Source organism: Cricetulus griseus, chromosome 8, assembly GCF_003668045.3.
Source record: "Cricetulus griseus strain 17A/GY chromosome 8, alternate assembly CriGri-PICRH-1.0, whole genome shotgun sequence".
NCBI lineage: Eukaryota > Metazoa > Chordata > Mammalia > Rodentia > Cricetidae > Cricetulus > Cricetulus griseus.
Genome location: NC_048601.1, coordinates 81,417,515 through 81,437,608, shown reverse-complemented (window position 1 = coordinate 81,437,608; position 20,094 = coordinate 81,417,515). Strand labels below are relative to the sequence as shown.

At 41.2% G+C, this 20,094-nt stretch overlaps 1 protein-coding gene and 1 pseudogene across 3 annotated transcripts in view; one reads left to right on the top strand and one right to left on the bottom strand.

Annotated features, from left to right (window-relative positions):
- Nucleotides 1–4,613: 4,613 nt before the first annotated feature.
- LOC100750567 lies at nucleotides 4,614–4,978 on the bottom strand (annotated as a pseudogene).
- Nucleotides 4,979–9,657: 4,679 nt separating this feature from the next.
- The window catches only part of Ccser1 (coiled-coil serine rich protein 1), a 978,554-nt gene continuing 968,117 nt past the window's right edge, over nucleotides 9,658–20,094 (top strand). For all 3 annotated transcript variants that reach the window (XM_035448756.1, XM_035448755.1, XM_035448758.1), the window contains exons 1-2: nucleotides 9,658–10,972; nucleotides 12,540–12,721. In XM_035448756.1, coding sequence (XP_035304647.1) covers nucleotides 9,658–10,972; nucleotides 12,540–12,721 — 1,497 coding nt within the window. The remainder of the gene's footprint in view (nucleotides 10,973–12,539; nucleotides 12,722–20,094) is intronic.

Here is a 20,094-nt window from a genome sequence, read left to right as displayed (position 1 = left end):
AGCAGTCTTAGATGGTGATGAGGCTCTTACAGTTTGGGTATATATTGTTAGCTGGAATCTAGTTGGCCTATTATCCATTAAAGGAGAAACTAAAAGTTACATTTAATTTTTGAATTGTTACAATTTATTACTATTATTTTGTATGTGTGGGTATGGGTGATAGGAATATGTTTGGGAGGGGCTCGATGCACCTGTAGAGGTTAAAGGGCACTGTGGCCCGAGGCTTGAACTGGGTGACCAGACTTGAATAACAAGTGCTGTTACCCAAGGAAGCATCTTAACTTATCTGACAAAAGTCACAGAGCTGCCTACTCCCCATTATCTCATTGCTCCCATTTGTGAACAGGTTGTGTCAAATAATCCATTATTATTTGGTGATATTGGTAAGGTAGAGGTCTCAAAAGCTCAAAGCTGGCAGGAATCTTGGATTGAATCAGTTTGTCTTCCTTACCACTGAGGGCATTTTTGGAATAAGTATGATACGGCACAAAAGGAAAAGGAAATAGTTTTACAGTTATTAGGAAATGAAGTAGAATTTTAACCATCAGAACACTAAATCTAAACCTTCACAGATTCACTTTAGATTGAGAAATCACTAAAATATAAAACTTCCCAGTTAAATATAGTTCAGGAATAATAATGAATGATTTAAAAATTCCTAGTGTGTTTTATTTTAAAAATCATTTTATGTTGGGATTTATTAACATTTTCAGAAGATTACAAACCTCTAGGGATTTCTTGTGTTTTATCTTACTTTCCAGACTTTACCTATACCCACTCTCCTGCACTTTGTAGAGACAACCACTGTTACCAATTTTTGTGTCCCAGACCTGATTTTAATTCATTTTACATGTATATGTATATATTATTCAATGATATGATTCTTATTAGGCTATATTGTTATACTTTATTATATTATTCTCTTAGGTCTAATTGAAAAGCAAGTTTATGGGTGTATTTTCATTATTAAAATCTAATTACATATAGTACTGATGTCCCCCTGTTGAAGACAACATCTGAAGCAAGAGCCCACTTTAAGCAAAGCCATGGCCAGTGGTTGGAAATACATATTTCTTGTCTTTCCCATGTTTTTATGCCTATATGAATGTTCAGAATATTTATTTTACACACATTATTTCCTAAAAGATACAATTGACATATATATTAGAATATAGTTTAGCAACTTGATTATAAGACCCAATGTCTGGAAACCTTTTGCCATGTTACTTCAAGTTTTCAACTCAGATGCTTAGTTTTTGTTTATTATTTTCTATAATAAATCCTGAGTATAGAGCTTCTTCTGCCACTGGGCATCAGCACCGTTTGCCATTTTCACTGTTGGATGTATCTTGAATATCCTTGTGCTCACTGCTTGCGCTATTCTTTCAAAACTATGAACTGTAGGGTGTTTTTAATTTCACATATTTTATTTTGTAAATCTCTGAATGGTGTTGTAGTGTGACTTGTGACCTTCTTTTACCCCCTTTTATTAAGCATAGATTCTTTTCTCATGCAATAGGCTCTGAATACAGTTTCCCCTTCCTTTGCATCCCAGCAAGTTCCTTCCTTCCCTCTCTCATCCCAATCCACTCCCTGGTTCTGTCTCCCATTAGAAAAGAACAGGTGTCTTCATGGATAACAACCAAACATGACCACAAAAAGAAACAATAAGATGAAGCAAAAACTATCATATCAAAGTTGGACAAGACAAGCTAACTGAAAAATACGAGTCCCAAGAGAAGGCTCAAGAATCAGAGGCCCACCGTGCTCACACGCAAGACGTCCATAACAGTACGAAACTGAAAGCTATGGTGTATGAGCAGGGGTGTGGTAGAGAGGTGTGCAGGCCCTGTGATTGCTGCTTCAGTCTCTGAGTTCATATGGCTCTGTTGTTTTAGAAGGCCTTGCTCTCCTGGTGTCCTCCCTCCTCTCTGTCTCCCCCATTCCTTCTTCCATGGAATTTCCTGATGTCTGAGGGAAGGGATTTATTTGATGGAGACATCTCATTTAGACTGGTGTGTTCCAAAATCTTTCTCTCTGCAAAATGTCTGGCTGTGGATCTCTATTTGCTCCCATCTGTTGCAGGAGGAAGCTGTTCTGATGGCACTTACTTCTGAAGTCTCAAATACTGAAGTCCCAAACCTGACATTGTCAACCTTCAGGATACTGAGATTAGAAGCTATTACTTTGGGATCTTTCTTGATAAACAATGAGTTGAGTATCTTTCAGGAGTTCATTGGTGATCTAAGATGCTCTATGACTCTCCTCTGGTTCATATTCCTCTATTTGCATATTAATTTTTTTGCTTGCATGTGTGTTTAGTGCATGTTTGATTATATGCATTGCACATGGGGAGGCTAAAGGCTGACATTACTTGTCTTCCTTGATCACTTCCTATTGGACAGGGTATCTAACTGAACCTGAGGCCGACAGCTGACTAGATCGCTGGACAGTGAGCCACAGGGATGTGAGATTCTGACTCCCTCCATTAGGTTTACACATGCAGGTCTCCTTGTGAATGTTTACATGGTTCCTGGTGATGACTACAGGTCCTGTGCTTGCCCAGTGGGCACTCCACCATTTCCTGGACTCTGACTATCATCTTTTCTCCTTGTGTTTTCTGCTCTTCAATGTCTTACTGGAGTTCTCTTCCTGCATTTGTCAATCACTAATGAGTCTGATTATCTTATTTTCATTTTTAATTCATTTGTTCTTTCCTGAGAAATGTTCATAGTCCTTGCTCTTGTATTTCTCATTTAAGATGTTTCTCTTATTGATTTGGATAGAATACTCTATGTATTCCAGATATTAACTCCTTGCCCATTGAATATCTTCTTTGTGTTTTCTCATTCTTTGGGAAAGTCTGCTACATGTCCCTGACTGGCACTAACACCAGCCCCCTGCCTCAGGCATCAGGGTTATAGTGAAGCCCACCTCACTGTTCTCTGGAGTCTGTACTTACTTGTCTCTAGGCTGTTCCACAAGCATTGTCATTGTTTCTTTTCTGTGTCCTGAGAGCAATCCCTTAATAAACTGCTGGCCTAAGAAGCCTTACTGCTTGTAAGAATCCTACTCTAGAATACAGTTAAGGCTTCCTTTAATTAATAGGTACTTTAAAATCTAACCAAATTCTATAATAGGATATTATAAAGTAGCACAGGTAAAATGAACAAACAAACTTCAGGTTTGTTTACCCTTACCCTCCTTCCTGTTACACTGTGCATTTGTTATGTGGGCGTTGCCATTCCTAAACAAATGTCATTTCACCTTTTGAGAATCATGTTCACACACACACACACACACACACACACACACACACACACACACACACACACACACAGACACACAAGGATTTTAATTTCTTATTGCTTTCAAAACTCACCAGTCTCTGGCCAAACTCATTTTTGTTTCTTTGTCTTCTATTTTTATTGTCTTTGAAGAAAACCAAGAGCTATGATCATGATGATGGTGGTGTGAATCTTATCTTTCTAAACATGTATCTAAATATGTCCTATCAATTCAGATAAGAATCTCCTCTGTTTTGCAGTGTCTTACCAGAACCATTGCTTTGAAGAGTATTCACCCTTTTTGTTGTAACTGTCTCATTATGTTAATTTTGTTCTTTTCTTTCACCTTGTTTTATACAAGTCTAATTGGAGCCGTCTGACTTTGCTTATATAGCTATCCCTGTGGCGAAATCATTTTAAGAAGCATCTATTTCTTATGCATGCAATACTATTTTTATTTTTTGTTTTGTTTTGTTTTTTTTTTGAGACAGGGTTTCTCTGTATTGCTTTGGATCCTGTCCTGGAATTTGCTCTGTAGACCAGGCTGGCTTCGAACTCACAGAGCTCCTCCTGCCTCTGCCCCCTGAGATTAAAGGTGGGCACCACAAATGCTCGGCAATATTTTTATTCTTATCTTACTTCAGAATAACATAATGTATTCACAAGGTTAATTATATACAATCTTAATAATTTATTAATTAAGTGCTTAATTTCAGCGATATGATTGCTAGGTGGAGTCATCCCTGAAATGCTTCCCTTGGTATCTTTACGGATCCTACTGACAGAGGTGGCTGTTGTTTGTGCTGTAGTAATGATTTAGATGTTAAAAATGCCTCCATTATTTTCCTGTTCACATAAGAGATTAAATGAAGCATTTTTAATGTGCATTCACAGAAAAGTGACATGAAAGTCCTAGAATGTTGCTGTGTAAACAACAGGTCTTGTCTAGTGTAGATGTCTTTCCATCAAAGCCCTAAACGTAACTCAGACAGTCCTGTTCAGTTAGCATAATTAGATAAGGTTGCTGGAAAATTTCTTCAAACTACATGCTTCGATATTGTTACATATGATTTATTCTTGCATGACTCAAAGTTGAGAACTGTTACTTGTGGAGGATTTGTGTCTGTGGCTTTCTTCTCCCGTGGTTTCCCAGGTAGAGAAGACATCCTTTTGAGAGTGGTCATGTTGTCTCTATGTGCTTATTTTCTGAAAGCGTGTCTCAGAAAGAATAGGACTGGGGCCAGATTTAACCTTTGCTGCTTTCCTCACAAAAGCCTCAAATAATGATTTGAATAATTCATTGGATGAAAAACATTGGATTTATTATTACTTTAAAAAGCTGCATATTTGTTTTACTTTCTGACCCTGTGCTCGTGCCTTCAATGCTTTCACAACAGTGTTCTGCTCCTCAATAAGGAAAGCCCGCTTGATCCTGTCACAGATACACTTGGCACACATGGAGCCACCACAGGCTCTGCTTCTTGTCCTAGTCAATATCATAAGAAATTTCGGTCACAGCACCAACATCCCGAAGTTTGCCTGGGCATATACCACCTGAGGATTTAGGTGCTTTCCCAGTTTTCTTGGTATAAAGGCAAACAATCCTGTTGCCAGGGGTTCTCGACAGCCTAGTTTTTATTAGAGGCTTTATTACAGGAAAGCTTGTGATGATGTGTCAAATGCTAGATCATTCTAAGCACCGTTCTTCTAAGAGAAAGACAGTAGTTTTTAAATCTAAATTAAAAATGCAACTTAGGGGAAGTTGGTAATAAATGTGAAGGTATTGATTCAGTCTGTACATTAAGTGCATTTGTAAGTACAGATTTTGATGAGTGACGGTTTTCATATCGACTTGTGTATTACAGGCCCCATGTATCGCTCAGTTTCATATAATGTTTCATATAATGCCCCAAGTATCATTTGTTTGAATGTAGCCCAGCATCACAACACTGGTGGCTGAATATGTTCCCTGTAGCAGGAAGTCTATGAGTTTCTGTGTGGCGTCACTTCATCACTAGGGAAGTTCCTATGACGTAATTTATTGTTAAAAATTTATTTATTTGTATTAATTAGTTTGTATAAATTTGTATAGGTTTCTCTGTGTGTGTACCACATGTGTGAAAGTACTGAAGGGCAGACAAGTATGTCAGATCCCTTAGAACTGGAGCTTCAGGTAACTGTGTACTGATACAGGTGCTGGAGACTGAACCTGGCTTCTCTCCAAGAGCAGTAAACTGTGTTAACTATGCAGTCATCTCTCCAGCCTCTGTGAAATGATCATTCCCATTGTTTTGGTTCCTGCTACTGATGAATCTTAGAGCTTGCCTTGGAGGGCACAGTTTTTTTTTTTTTTTTAATTGTCAATTGCATCTGTGAAAAGGCATATTTTTAATGTAATAATGTAATGTAATGTAATAAGTTTGTTTTATCTAAATTAGATAAAGTTTTATCTAATTCTTATGATAGTTGGAGCCCCTGGACAATAGACTTCAAACTATACGTTTTCACTAACCTTTTGGTTAAGAAAGATTAAATAAAAATTAAGAAAAGAGGGCCTGTGAGATGGCTCAATGTAAAAGCACTTCCCAGAAAAGCCTGACAACCTGAGTTCAGTTGCTGGAACCCACGTTAGAAGGAGGGAATCAACTCCCCAGAGTTGTTTTCTGAACTCCATGTATGTTATGGCATGTGCACATTGGCACTTACGCTGCCTCCCACATACGAATGGAGAAAAGAGTTTTCTCTTATTTTGAAGTGTATAAAAACTAAATATTCAAGTATTATTAAATAATTAAAAGGTTACATTCATGATTATACCATAGTGAAGAGGAATGAGAACATATCTCGTGTGTATTATGAGGGTGTATCTCTGCATCTTCCTCATGAGCATTGGCTGCATTTTTCCATGAAGGTGCAGGGAGCAGAAGTGGGGAGCAGGGCTAGGAAGGCTGTGGGTACAACGGATCCAGCTCTCCAGGAGACAGACTTCAGTGAATCAGCTTGACTTTATTCCAGAGCAGAAGGGATATACAGGATTAGGGAGCATGGGGACAAACCCTAATTTGCATTAAGTGTCACAGTCCTATCAGAAGGCTCCTAACACAAGTCTTAGTTAGCATAAGTGCATCAAGGGAGCCTTCTAGCAGGAATCTGTGCCAAGGGTCAAGCTCAAGATAAACCAGTCATCAGGCTTAGAGACAGCTTTCAAGCTTTCAGATAAGAACAGTAGTCCTCAGGGCCCAGGGGCATTCTCCAGATAAGGGCAGGTAGAGAGCAGGAAATTTTCCTGCAGAGGGAGGGAGTTTCCATGTGGCCAAGCTTTTGGGAAAAGCTACCAGGCCATAAGTGACTGCAATCTCAACCAGCCAGCAGTGCCTTCCAACAGTGATGAGACCGAGTTTTAGTCAATTTGTCCAGCATTCTGTCATTATCAAGCATATGTCTTAGATAAACACGAGTTTTAGACACATGATGTTTTATAATTTGAAAGACTTCTGATGAGCTTCTGAAAGGTGTACAGCTTGATGTGTTTATTTGTGTTTGAAATATTGATGTGCTCAAAGCAAAACTACCTACTTGCAAATCCATTCTATTTATGTACTCCATAATTAATGGAGTAACAAAGCAAGCAGGCAGTTTCAGCTGTTCAAAGGATGAAGGTAGGAGCAGAAAAGAGTGATGTACAGTAAAAGGGTGGATCTGAAGGTTTAGACAGCTGCCAGGCCCCACAGAGCTTTTCAAGGTCTGTGGGAAATCTGAGCTGCAGGTACTTTATCTTTCAGCCATTTATTCCTTCCAGCTGGAAACAAAACTTAATGTACAATAGAGTGAAGTTTAAAGAATCTTTTATTTTTAATAGATTGTATATATACTCAAGGACAGAGTTCACCTTCATGAACCAACATGAGTAGCCTGTGTGCTCCACACTTGCCTGGGGGAGGTCTCACTATTTGCATTAAGTACTTAAGGGAAGGTTACTTACTATAAAAGATTTTCTGGAAGAGTTTCCACACATAAATCTTTTGGATTCTTGGTAAGAGACCTAGAACTGAGTTACTCTTTCAGTTGAGTGCTGATTCAAACATGAAAAGCTAGAGAAAATTCCAAGAAATACCTTGAGAAGTATGTGTCAATAATGATAATATTTTGGCAGCAATTATGTTACTTATTTAGCAAAACTGAGCAGTTCTATTTTAGGGCCCATGATCTCTTAGCTATGTGTTTCTGACCAGATTGACTGAACCAGCCTTGAGTTACCCCCTATGTAGCAGGCCTCAAATCCAATCAGAAAGTGGCTAGTTATTTCTATAACATGCATGTTGCTATTGAACCAGTAATCACATCTTGCCAGACTGGCCAGTGTTGTAGCATCTTGGGTCTACAACAGGGTAAGAACATTGTTTGCCCCGCCCCCAAGTGGCATGCACTGTACCTTTTGGCAGCCAGCAGGGAGGAAATTTCCAGGTCAGTTCCTGTTTGATTTCTTTACTTCCGGAAACCAAAGTCTGTGTTGTCTTCAGCAATAGGGTCATACCATCTAGTTGTGGTGGGCAACCAATAGCAGTGGCAGCATCCTCTGTACCATGAAAATGTTGTATAAATGCAAAATGGAATTTCATTCAGCTGTAAAGAAAAATGTCATTATGAGATTTGCAGGAAAATGGATGGGATTGAACAATACTGAGTGTGATAACCCAGGCCCAGAAAGACAAATGCTGCATGTTCCCTGTGTATGTGTATCCTAGTATTGAAGATTTAGATTCACATGTTTAGTATGGAGTGTCCATAGAAGTCAAGAAGCTAGAAAGTGCCCATGATATGGGAGGAGAAGAGGCTTTAAAGGGGAAGTTGATATTAGAACACATGGAAGGTAGAAAGGGGAAAATTAGGGACAAAGGTTTAAGCATTCATGTGGGGTAGTAGAGAACAGGATGGGGAGGACTAAACAAGAAATAAAGGACACATGAAAAAGAAACAAATCCCCACACTTTCTAAACATTTTACCTTCATTTTGGACAGAAAGAAAGGGAGGAAGGAAGGCAGGAATGAAGAAAGAAACAACTTAGTGGAAAACGGGTTTACTTTTAGTGCACAAATTCATCATTATTGGGAAGTCAAAGTAGGAACTTGAAGGAGCTACTCTTAGCCATGCTGCCATCAAGAGCAGATGGAGAAAGAATGCTTACGTGTATATATTAAGCTCATCAGGGTTCCAGCCCAGCACTACAAGACAAGGCAATCAGAAATATAATAATTAGTGAGATCTTTTATCAAACCAAAACAGGAGGCAACTGTGCTATCTCATGAAAGTCTGTGTTAAACAGCAATTCCAGAACAGGAAGTCTGAATGTATAAGTTGAAATAAGACTAACAATCTCGGCAGTGGGTGCATGCCAGCAGCTCTTTGCTTTCACTCCAGAGAATGCCGAATATTTTGTATGCAGTAAGGACCATAAGCTAGCCTTGGGGTAGAGAAAGCTTGGTTCTTATTCTCGTTTGCTTCATTAGCTGGTGACATTATTGTTACCTTTCTTCGTGCCATAAAATACCTACTTGCAGAGTTTTAACGAAAAGAGATCATCTCCAAGAAATCCTTTGTGCATCAAAAAGGATTGTAGCAGCCACCTTTCCATTCCCTCCTCTATCTTCTTCACCACTGGCACCCAGGTGCACCAACATAAATATGGCTATAAGGGTCCTGGGTTTCGGAATGACTCGATGGTACTCTCGAGATTACCAACACTCTGAGCTTTGCATCAGGTCTTTCCGTTAGCCCATGGTCTACTTCCTTCATGTGTAACTCTCTATATATCTTTAGTCAGTAGTCTGATTATCCCTAAGCTTCCTGTGTCAGAAACCATCCATAAGAATATGCTCCAATTGGTTTTTCATGAGTGCAGATATTAGTGCCTGGCTTGCCACTGTCTGCTCTGTGTTTCTGTTAAGGTGCCTAGATTACCCATTAAGCCACATGCTATGAAGCATGGCTGTGTCTAAATATAAAAAGTTAATATTTAATAATGTACCAGAATTTAACAGAAGACTGGCCAGGTCTTAAATAATTATTATTATTTTGTGTTTTCCAACCCAGAATTCTTTTTAATAGACTAAGTATTTGTGGTAATCTTGAAATTTTTGATTTATAGTAAGATTTTGATACAAGTTTGTGGATGATTTTTTTTTCTATTTTCTTAAATCCCGATTTTGGCATACTATTATTGTAGTAAAAACAAATTTTCATTCTTTGTCTTGAAAAACTACTCTGTTTACTGGGTCCTGGTCAAGATTGAATTTTATTGACTTGCTTTCTTTGTTTTATCTTTTCCCAGGCTGCTAAATTGGCTATCGCAGTGTAAGCCTCAGGGTTCCAATGGGGGACTCAGGATCAAGACGATGTACCCTGGTCTCCCGGTTGCCAATATTCAGGAAAAGTATTAGCAGAAGACATGACTCTCTCCCGTCTTCACCCTCTTCGAGTAACACAGCTGGTGTCCACAGCTCCTCTCCTTCCAGCACTAACTCCAGCTCAGGGAGCATGGGGAAACGCAGGAGCATATTCCGAGCTCCCTCCATCAGCTTCCACCACAAGAAGGGGAGTGAACCTAAGCCAGAACCCACCGACCAGAACCTTAGTATTTCCAATGGTGCTCAACCCAGTCACAGCAATATGCAGAAACTAAGTTTGGAGGAACAAGTCAAAACCAGGGGAAGACATTCTGTGGGTTTTAGTAGTTCGCGAAGCAAGAAGATAACAAGATCTCTGACGGAAGATTTTGAAAGGGAAAAGGAACCTTCCACCAATAAGAACGTCTTTATAAATTGTCTAAGTTCTGGCAGAAGTGAAGGGGACGATTCTGGATTCACAGAAGAACAAACTCGCCGTTCTCTTAAACAGTCAACAAAGAAGCTTCTCCCCAAATCCTTTTCATCTCATTCCAAATTTTCTAAGTCGGTTCCACAGAGCCAATCCAAGTCATTGGTACAGCAGCCTGAGTTCTCCCTGGCGATCTCACAGTACCAGGAGCGAGAACCGGCCTTAGGAAGACCTTCCCCTTCTTGCTCCGCAGATGGAACAGAGCACGCAGGAAGTTCCTTACAGTCCCCTATGCTTTCCACAGACCTGACCACAGCTCAGACCCCTTCAGAATTCTTGGCCTTGACTGAAGACTCTTTGTCTGAAGCAGATGCCTTTCCTAAAAGTGGAAGCATGGCATCGCACTGCGACAACTTTGGTCACAATGATGCTACCTCTCAGCCCACCCCTGGTCTCACAGCTGTCACAAAGACAGCAATGGAATTTGTGGGGACTGTGCCCTGTATGATGATGTCTCCTGGGAGGTACAGGTTAGATGGCCGGTATGGCAACGAATTGCATTCTTTACCAGAGACCTCTGCTGCAAACCAGGGGGCAGCTTTGATGCAAAGCACTGGGCCCCTTGTTAGGAATGTGAGTGACCCAGAGACCCACCTTCCAGCTGGTCATCAAACAGAAGAGAAACCTGCTTCTGAACCAATGCCAAGGACCAGCTCGCCCAGGACACTGGGCTCCTATGACCAGCACAAGGCGCTGGCTGAACGAATTAAAGGGGTCCACCCTGTTTCGGATTCAAGGGTAATCCCTTCATCGGGGGATCACCATGTTTTTAACAAAACATCCTATGGATATGACGCAAGTGCTGCCAAAGGTATGCAGACTTTCCACGTGCAAAAATGATGTAAATTAATTTTCCTTATTATTTGATCAATTATTTTTACTCCATATCTTGAGTGGGGGCACCTTTGAATTTATAATTACTGTTAAATGTTTGCTTTGATTGATTTTAAACTTGTTGTGATGGAGATGTAAGTCTGTGATACTCATTTTTCTTAGCTGTATTATTTATGTTATTCTGACCTGAGAAGAAAGTGGAAGGAAGGCAACTCTACTTGGAATATGACTGTCATAGTGTTGCTACTTGCTACTTAATGAAATGGAGGCATTTCAGTCAATTTTTTTCATAAAGGAAATTGTGCAATTTCAATTCTGTTTCCTGTGCCCCCACCACCCCCCCCCCCCGAGATAGGGTTTCTCTGAGGCTTTGGAGGCTGTCCTGGAACTAGCTCTTGTAGACCAGGCTGGTTTCAAACTCACAGAGATCCACCTGCCTCTACCTCCTGAGTGCTGGGATTAAAGGTGTGCGACACCAACACTCAGCTCTGTTTCCTGTGTTAACAAAGCTCTATTAACTAGGATCTATATTTTGATATAAATAAATTCTGTCTGTCAAAATAAAAGTATAGTCCTTTGAGTTAGAAAGCCTGCCAAGTTCAAAACCTACCTCAACATAACTATGTAGCTTTAAATTTTAAATGCTTTTACCTTGGTCGTTGCATGAGTGTGTATAAAGAGTGTGTGTGTGTGAATTATTTCACTTTGGTTTCCAGAAAATACTCAAAGGAACTGTTGAGTGTCTCCCCACTCACTTGCCTCTTTCCCATGCTCTATTTTAGTATTTTCTCTGTGTCATTAACATGGCTGCTAGCAATAACTGTCTCAATGTTGAAAATGGTGCTTAGGTATCCAGAGATAATGTGTGGTCTTTGTAAGTGATAAATGAAAATGGTCTCACTTGTTCTTCTAATTGTTAACTCTTTCTTAAGCAAGTGGACTGTGGGCAGGGAAGATGTATACTCTTCCCGTGTCCCAGAGCAGATGATTGATGGGCACAAGCTCTGTTTGGCTTTTTGTGCTTCAGATTTTGCAGACTGGGAAACAAGCCACTGTGTAGCAGTGAGGAGGTTAGCATGGTGTAAAGTTCAGAGTCTTACACTATATTATATGAATGATATAAAATATCAAATAAAGTTAAAAATAAATCAAATGACATATTATCATATCAAAAATCATTAAGACAGCTGTTGAGCTGGTCCCCTTAGAACACAACAGTTTTGTAGTCTAAATACATAAGTTTCTTGTGAGCACATCTGGTATAGGACAGGCTGACCCTAACTCCCCACGAAACCCATGCTGGCCTTGACCTAGCAAATGCCTGAGTGATGGAATGGCCAGTATGATACAAGACAGATTTGCTTATGTGACTGCTGTTAGTCTTCAGAAGGGATGAAGCCAACTGTGACTGTAAGCGCAGAAATTTTCCCGAGGTAGAGAACCTTTGAATCATTCTAAGATTTTTCATAATCTTAAAATGCTACATTAACTAAAAACTCCATGTAAGTATTGATGCTCATTTTTCTTTATTTGCCTTGGAAAAGTTCTTGCCAGTAGCCTGAGTCCATATCATGAAGGAAGATACATAGAGCGGCGGCTGCGGTCCTCGTCTGAAGGGACAGCGGGGAGCGGCAGAATGGTCTTAAAGCCAAAGGATGGGCATGCCGAAGCCAGCAGCTTAAGGAAGCACAGAGCTGGGTCCTCATCCTCCAAAATGAACAGTCTGGTGAGTCTGTGCATCCATCTGCAGATAATGACTAATGCCCTGAGCGCGAGGCTGCTCACTCCTCTTGCAGAGTGAACACAGAGTGAATGGAAAATTGGGTTCCAATCAGAGAGGCTAAATTTTTCACTTGAGAGTCTCGGGGGCGGGGGTGGGACAGACAACAGTGTGTCACGAAGCAGCAACCCTCCCTTGTTTGGGGGGGGAAATGGTTTAATTTCTGTTTTAAAGCAAGATCCCACGATAGAAATTCTGACCGTGGAGCCACCTTAGAAGTTACATTTTATACTCGTCTCCACTCTCTGTGACCACTCTGCTTGGTACACTTGTGTTGTTGTCGCCTTATGGTCTCCAGTGGCTTCTCTCTTGTTCTTCTCTCTCAGGCTGAACAAGGTGCAGGGGCTGTGGGGGGACACGGCTGATTTCCCACTTGAAGCATGAACATGTTCTTAGAGCAGGCACTGAGCTTGCTTGTAGGCCAAGGGCTTGTGTGGGGTGTGCTTATGGCACTTTTGGTAAGCTTAGCTTCTAAGATAACAGGGTTGGAGGGAAATCTTTGAGTGTGATGATGGAAGTTGTAGTCACTGCTCAGTGATGAATGTTTCCTTAATCCTGGGGCAATCAGAAACTACAGAACAACAGATGGTGGCAGGACTCCTGGTACCACTGGACCGAAACTCACCTTGTATATTTGCATTGGATCATGCACATGCAGGAAACTAAGTGCAAACACACGGGAAGGCAACACTTCTCTTTCTCTCTTGTGTGTTAAAAATACAGCATCCTTTTTGCATGTGAACTTTTAAACAAGCGATCATGATTAAGATGCTTTTCAACAAATTCAGTGTTCCAGATTGAGGCTAATTGTTACAAAACATTTCCCTCTTGGAAAACTGTATTATTTCTTAAAGGAGCAGTAGTTAGTAGATCATTTTCAATCCAGTCAACTTCAGAGTTTGAAATATTTAATCCTACAATTTTATTCTGCCCATGCTTACTCTAAGTAAAGTTTCCCATCATGTCAGCAAACCACTGTCTCCTATCCATGTGTTAGATCTAGAAGTTTAAAATATAAGGGCTGGGGTTGAAGTCGTGGCCCATGTTGCCACCAGAGGGCACAAGGAAGCCTAGGTTTGGGGCCACAACCTGTGGCTTTGTGTCCTGAAGCCATGCCACCCCAGTGTCACCCTGATCTGAGTGGCCAGTGCTTCCACCCATAACCAGAATGTCATCTGGACCCGAACTGATGCTGAGGTCCATGTCTGGGTCCATGGTCCAGCTGCAGCTGGGGTCTGTGTTGATGTCTGTGGCATGTGTCACCTCGGAGGGCCATAGGAACCATGCATGATGAGATCAGAGGGCCATGCTGAGTTGGCCATACCCTTTGCCGGCCCTGGGAAAGCTGGCTCTGCCTCTCACTGGACACTGCAGCAAGAGAGCTGGAGATGGCCCTACCCCTCACCACATGTGAAGGAGAACTTACCAGATAGCCTGGGCAAAGGGGAGCTGGCTTCTTTCCCTCACCTGAGGCTGCTGGTCCCCAGTGGCCTGGTCTGGCCAACTCAGCTACTTCCTACTTCCCAGGCCCACAGTCAGTGTTGGGTTGGCCCATCCTAACATCTACCCCATATAGGACCTGCTGGAGCTAGTGAAGGGACTGGTCCTATGGAACAATACCCACAGGATCTCCATGACTCAGTCTCAATATCCCAGAGGAGTTTCAGTGAGGATTCAGTGACTATGGTGTACCAGAAACCGAGGACTTGAAACAGACCAGTGACTGGTTGCGATACATACTTGCTAGTAAGGCTGATTGGACAAAAGGGTATACTATGTGACACACTTCTTTCAATGCCACCCGGATGAATAAAGAGGTGTTGGAGAGGTGGGAAAAATGCAGAAGCAAAGAGGCTTTCTTTGCTTTGTTTTATTCTTGGTTTTGTTTGTTTTCTTCGTTTTAATTTTTTTTTTTAGTTTTCTTTTGGGGGATACTGAAGAGGTGAGGGAAGGATATGAGGTGACTGAGAGGTGAGTGGACTTAGGGTTTATAGTGTGAAATTCCCCAAGAATCAATAAAGAGATTATGTTAAAGAAAAAAAAAATTGTTCCCTGTATTCATAGGTCTTCAACATGTGTCTCTGCAATGTTAGAAAACAGCCACTAGATGGCAGGATAACACCGTTTTCTGTTGGAACACTAAGTTTAGAGCAGGAATCTGGTAAAGTTACTATGACTTAGCTGGATTTGCAGATAATATTTGTTGAAATAAATGCCAGTGCTTTTAAAGTTTTAGAGGTGACTTACCAGAAATTACTTTATGATTTCATTGTATCCTTCAATCATAGTATTATTTGTCAATCATTTTAAAATATGCTTGATAAATCTTTTAATATACGACAAAATGATGAATTGCGATATTTTAGGTGGTTCTAGCATGACCAATATGATGTGTGATGGAGAAATGCCTTTCTAATAATGCTAATGGGCTCAAGGCACAGCTTTTGAGTAGGCTGCTCAGTAGTCGAAAGGATGGGATCTGGTGTACACATGCGCATTTTGGCATGTAAACTATTACACACATGCTCAACTCTCTACACTGCACCGTTAGGTGAGGCCTGTGGTTGATGGGCAAGCTCAATCAGGAAGGCCACAGAATTATAACTTATTCTGCCAGAGCCATTCACGTGAGATTGTGGGCTTTCAGGAGACTTCCAGGGTCATGCTCACACTCCAGTGAAGGCGGGTGATAATGAGTTCAGTAGACCCAAAGTAAATGATAAGTGGGTGTTTTATTGGGGAACAACTTACACAGATAATATTAAAGAACCTCTGCAGCCTTTCTCTGCCCTTCTGATCCCATCTGTGACCAAGAAAGAGCAAGCCCCTGCCTGACACGTCCCTCTTTTGGGTTTGTCAGCACCTGAAGACACACCCAGAGGGGTGTGGCCACTAACACAAATACACTCGCAAGAAAGAAGCAGCTGTAATCCAGGGTCACAACAACACAACACCCAAGAAGCACAGGGGAGGGCCAGCCTTCTCTGGTTCTTCCTTCCTAAGCAGGTAGCTTAGAATGTGTGTTCTGAGTCACGTGCTGGTAGGAGATGGGGGCTCACCTGCAGGTTTCTGTGTAAACCTCCTCCACAAGCCTTTCGTTTTGATTAGCTGTGAGAAATGAGCCGTTTTCATTTAGAAGCTGCCTCCATTAGTTGTAGTTCTTCCAGATGACAACTCACTTCCTGTTAAATGGTGGGAAGGTCAGTTTGAGTAAGAGATCTGCAGAGCCTGAGCTGTCCTGGCTTGGTCATGCACTTCACAGAAGGATGTGCCCAGCTGCCAGTTCATTCCCTCAGGGATTCTTCTGAAAGGTTAGCAACCACAGTGTTAACCAGTACCTATTAAAAGCTTATTAAGAGCTATATGTATTTCTGTTTTTCTCTGTCATTAAAGGAATATTAAAGGCCATAGTGAAGACAAAGAAAATAACCTTGTCTCATATTCTATTGCATCAGTCCAGTTTTTTATATTAATTACAGAACACAGGAGACTCCATAAATCATAAAGGACAGAGATAAACTTTGGGCGTGGCTCTGGTCCATGGATGATGTCTTCAACTGGTCCATGGCCTTCTTGCTGGCAGAGTCCCAAGAGCATCACATGGGAAGAGACAGCGATTGTATGAAAGAACTTTCCAAACTGCATCTAAGACAGACCCAATGCCAAGAAAAAACTTTTGTCTGTTAATCCATTCATGCCAGCAGAACACTTATCACCTCACGTTCCCACTCAGTCCCACCTGTCATCACATATAGTGGCCATTTAACTTTAATGTGAGTCATCTTAGGGAATAAACTGTACTTAGACAATGGTCTGGAGTGCTGCAGGACATCTTCAAAAGTGTTCTATCCTTTAAATGGAGACAATTAGAAGACTAAGGCTGCTTGCTTTTTACTCTCACTGCTATGCTTTTATGTTTAAATATGTGTTTTTTTTTGTTTATGGGTAGGAATGTGTTTTGCCTGTTTGTATGTATGTGTATCACGTGTGTGCCTGGTGTCCATAGAAGCCAAAACAGGGTGTCAGATCCCCTGATGTTACAAATGGTTGTCAGCTGCCATGTGGCTGCTGGGAACCAACCCAGGTCCTCTGCAAGAACAGCTAGTGTGCTTAACTTCTGAGCTTTCTCTCCAGTCCTATGATTTTACTTTTAATTGGTCACATTTGTTTCTTCCTTGCTCCAAGATCAAAACTGCTATATGTCTTGTGTAGTTGCCTCTTTGGCTGACACAGTTTCATAACATGTGAGTTTCAGGGTCAATTGATTCCCAATCTGTTACAAATTTCTAACTATATGAATAGATCCACATTTGGTAAAGCAGAATTTATGCTGCTTAAAAATAACATTAAATTCTTGAAACTTATTCACTGAAATCTGAAGGTTTTACATTTTCTTTTATCAATGAAAAAGATATTTTTCTTACCACATTTTTATTGCTTGAAATTCCAATACAACACATTAACTTTAACATGAAAGGTGAATTCTGACTTAGGACTATCATTATATTACTGCCAAACAACAAAATCTAACATAAAGCATCCTCAAATTTAGAAAAAGCAAAATATTTAATATATATGTATATATATTTGTATGTAATTTTAAAATTGGAGAAATTATTTATGATTAACTCATGAATCACCATATTTTCCATGTCAGGTCAGGAGCTGTGATTGACAGATGAATCATGCATGAACAGTTTCAATCTACCAGTGTAATGGTCTGTTTGGATTGTTGTCACTTTGCTATTTTTACATTAATCCAGGGACGCTTTCACTCTGGTATCAGACTGCTTTGGCCTCTTCTCTTATAGCTTCTGACATCCATCCTGAAACAACACAAGTGCCTAGATTTCAGCTTTAAAAAAAGACTTTTTATTGTATGTATTCTCAACTAACTTCAGAATTATACTTTGCTTTTTTTACTTTTTAAAAAACTTTATTTCACATTCCAACCACAGTTCTCCATCCCACACCTCTTCCCATCCCCCCATTTCCTCCCCCCCCCGCCCCAGCCCACCTAAGTCCATTCCTCCTCATGCATAAGGACTCCCATGAGGAATCAACATTGTCTGGTACAATAGGTTGGGGCAGAGCCAGGCCCCTCTCCCATACATTAAGGCTGAGCATGGCATCCCATCATAGGGAGTGTGCCCCTGCAAGCTAGCTAATGTATCCTGATCCTACTGCAAGGGTCCCCTCAGCTAGTCCAATATAATTTTATACTTTCTGTATGTAGCCAGTTCAGTTGTTCTTGCTCTCTGTCTGTCTCTCTGTTTGTGTCTGTCTTTCCTCTCTGTCTCTGTCTTTCTTGTGTATGTGTCTGTTTGCTCCTCCCTCCCTCCCTCCCTCCGTCCCCCTCCCTCCTCCCTCCCTCCTCCCTCCCTCCCTCCCTCCCTCCCTCCCTCCCTCCCTCCCCTCCCCCCCTCCTCTTTCTTTCTTTCTTCTTTCTTTCTTTCTTTCTTTCTTTCTTTGTGGTTGTTGAGACAAGCTCTCACTATGTAACCCTTGCTAGCCTGGAACTCTTAATGCTGACCAAGCTGGCTTCAAACTCAAGCGTTTCACCTGCCTCTGCCTCCCCAGTACTGGAATTAAAGGTGTGCACAACTGCTTTAGCCAGTTGTTCTCAGTACTGTTCAATATTAGCTTACATTTTAGTTAAAAACAGAAGAAACTGTTAGACTAAGAGAGGGCCATCAGTAAGCTCTGTTTAGGTGTTAAGAGGCATGGGCCTGTCCTCATACTCCCATGACATAGAATAGGCTGTGGAATTAAGCTTGGGTTGCAGCATGTGTGCAGTTACCTCCTTCATACAGCAGAGGTCTTCTCAGTGGCATTTTTTTGGGGGGCATATTACAGACTCCAGCTTTTCACTAGTAGTCTTAGTATTCATCTAAGTAAACATTTTTACAAACTGTTCTAGACAATTTGATATACTCTCACAATAACAATTAGCTCAAGTCAGGTATAGAGTCATGAACCTTCTATCCCAGCACTGGGGAGGGAGAGGCAAGTGGGATTCTGAGGGTGAAGGCAACCTCCTCAACATGTATAGTTTCTTAGAGACACAAGCTAGTTTGTCTATGAGGAATTTTGCCATAGAATGCTGGTAGGGAACCCATGCCAGGGCATCGGGCCTTTTTACACTGCAGGGAGACTGCATGCTTTCGCCCTGTAACAGGTCAGGTGGGTCTTGAGCAGCTCAGCTTGGGTAGCAAGCATGAGCATTGCACGGTTTACACCATGTGATCTGTTCATGAAAACTTTCCTTCACTGCAATGAACTCTGGCCATCACCCTTCATTTTCCTGGACCTTAGGAACATTTGCTTTCCAAAGAAATCTTTCCACTAGTCATAATCTGCATCAGGACAGGGGACCATTCTCCATCAGTTCTTTTGTTTCCCTTTTAGTTTCTTTATCTCTCATCACTGCTTACTGCACCATCATCCACGAAGAAAACAAACTAGGGTCCTGTTTCTGTGTCTCCTGCTGCCAGGACTGCATCCCCTTTGTTTTGCATCTGAACAGGTTTTCAGTGCCCTGGAGTTTCTCAGCTGTAGTGGATGACTTTCTTTCTTTTGTCAAATTTGACATGATCTTTTCTCTTGGGTAATTCCTCTTGGAGGACATGGCTTATGCATTATGGGGCCTTTCTTTGGTCTGTGTTGCCTGAGGTAGCATAGATGGTTTTGATTCCTCCTGCATCAGCCTTTTGAATGCTGAAATTATGGGGGAGCACAACCACACCTGGCTACGGCATGTTTAATAAAATCTTTGACGGTTCCTCCATGAATACCAGTAACCTCCAAGAAGACAGATAAAATATCTCCAGACATTTCCCAAATGGGCCCATTTGAGAACTGGAGTCATGGACTGTGGCAGTTTTCCTAGTTGTTTTACTCTTTCTTTCTTTCTTTCTTTCTTTCTTTCTTTCTTTCTTTCTTTCTTTCTTTCTTTCTTTCTTTCTTTGTGGTTGTTGAGACAAGCTCTCACAATGTAACCCTTGCTAGCTATCAGAACTCTTCCTGAGTTCTGATAATCTAACAGTGTCAAGGAGGCCATGTGTGTACTCCCTGTCCTCTTTTTCACCATCACTTCTCCTTTGTTCACACACTCCCTGTCCCTCTGAATTCCTTTGCTGATTCCTTCTTCAGACCACACTTTAGACACAGCCATTTTGTCCACTGCTGCCTGACTGAGCTGTCTTTTCATTTGCCCGACCCATCTGAAAATCTAAGAATTAGGTGAAGTTGCCTGTGGTTTATGGATTCTAAAAGGCCAAAGATTGCTGCTGTGTCAGAACTCTGATATCAAGTAGGCA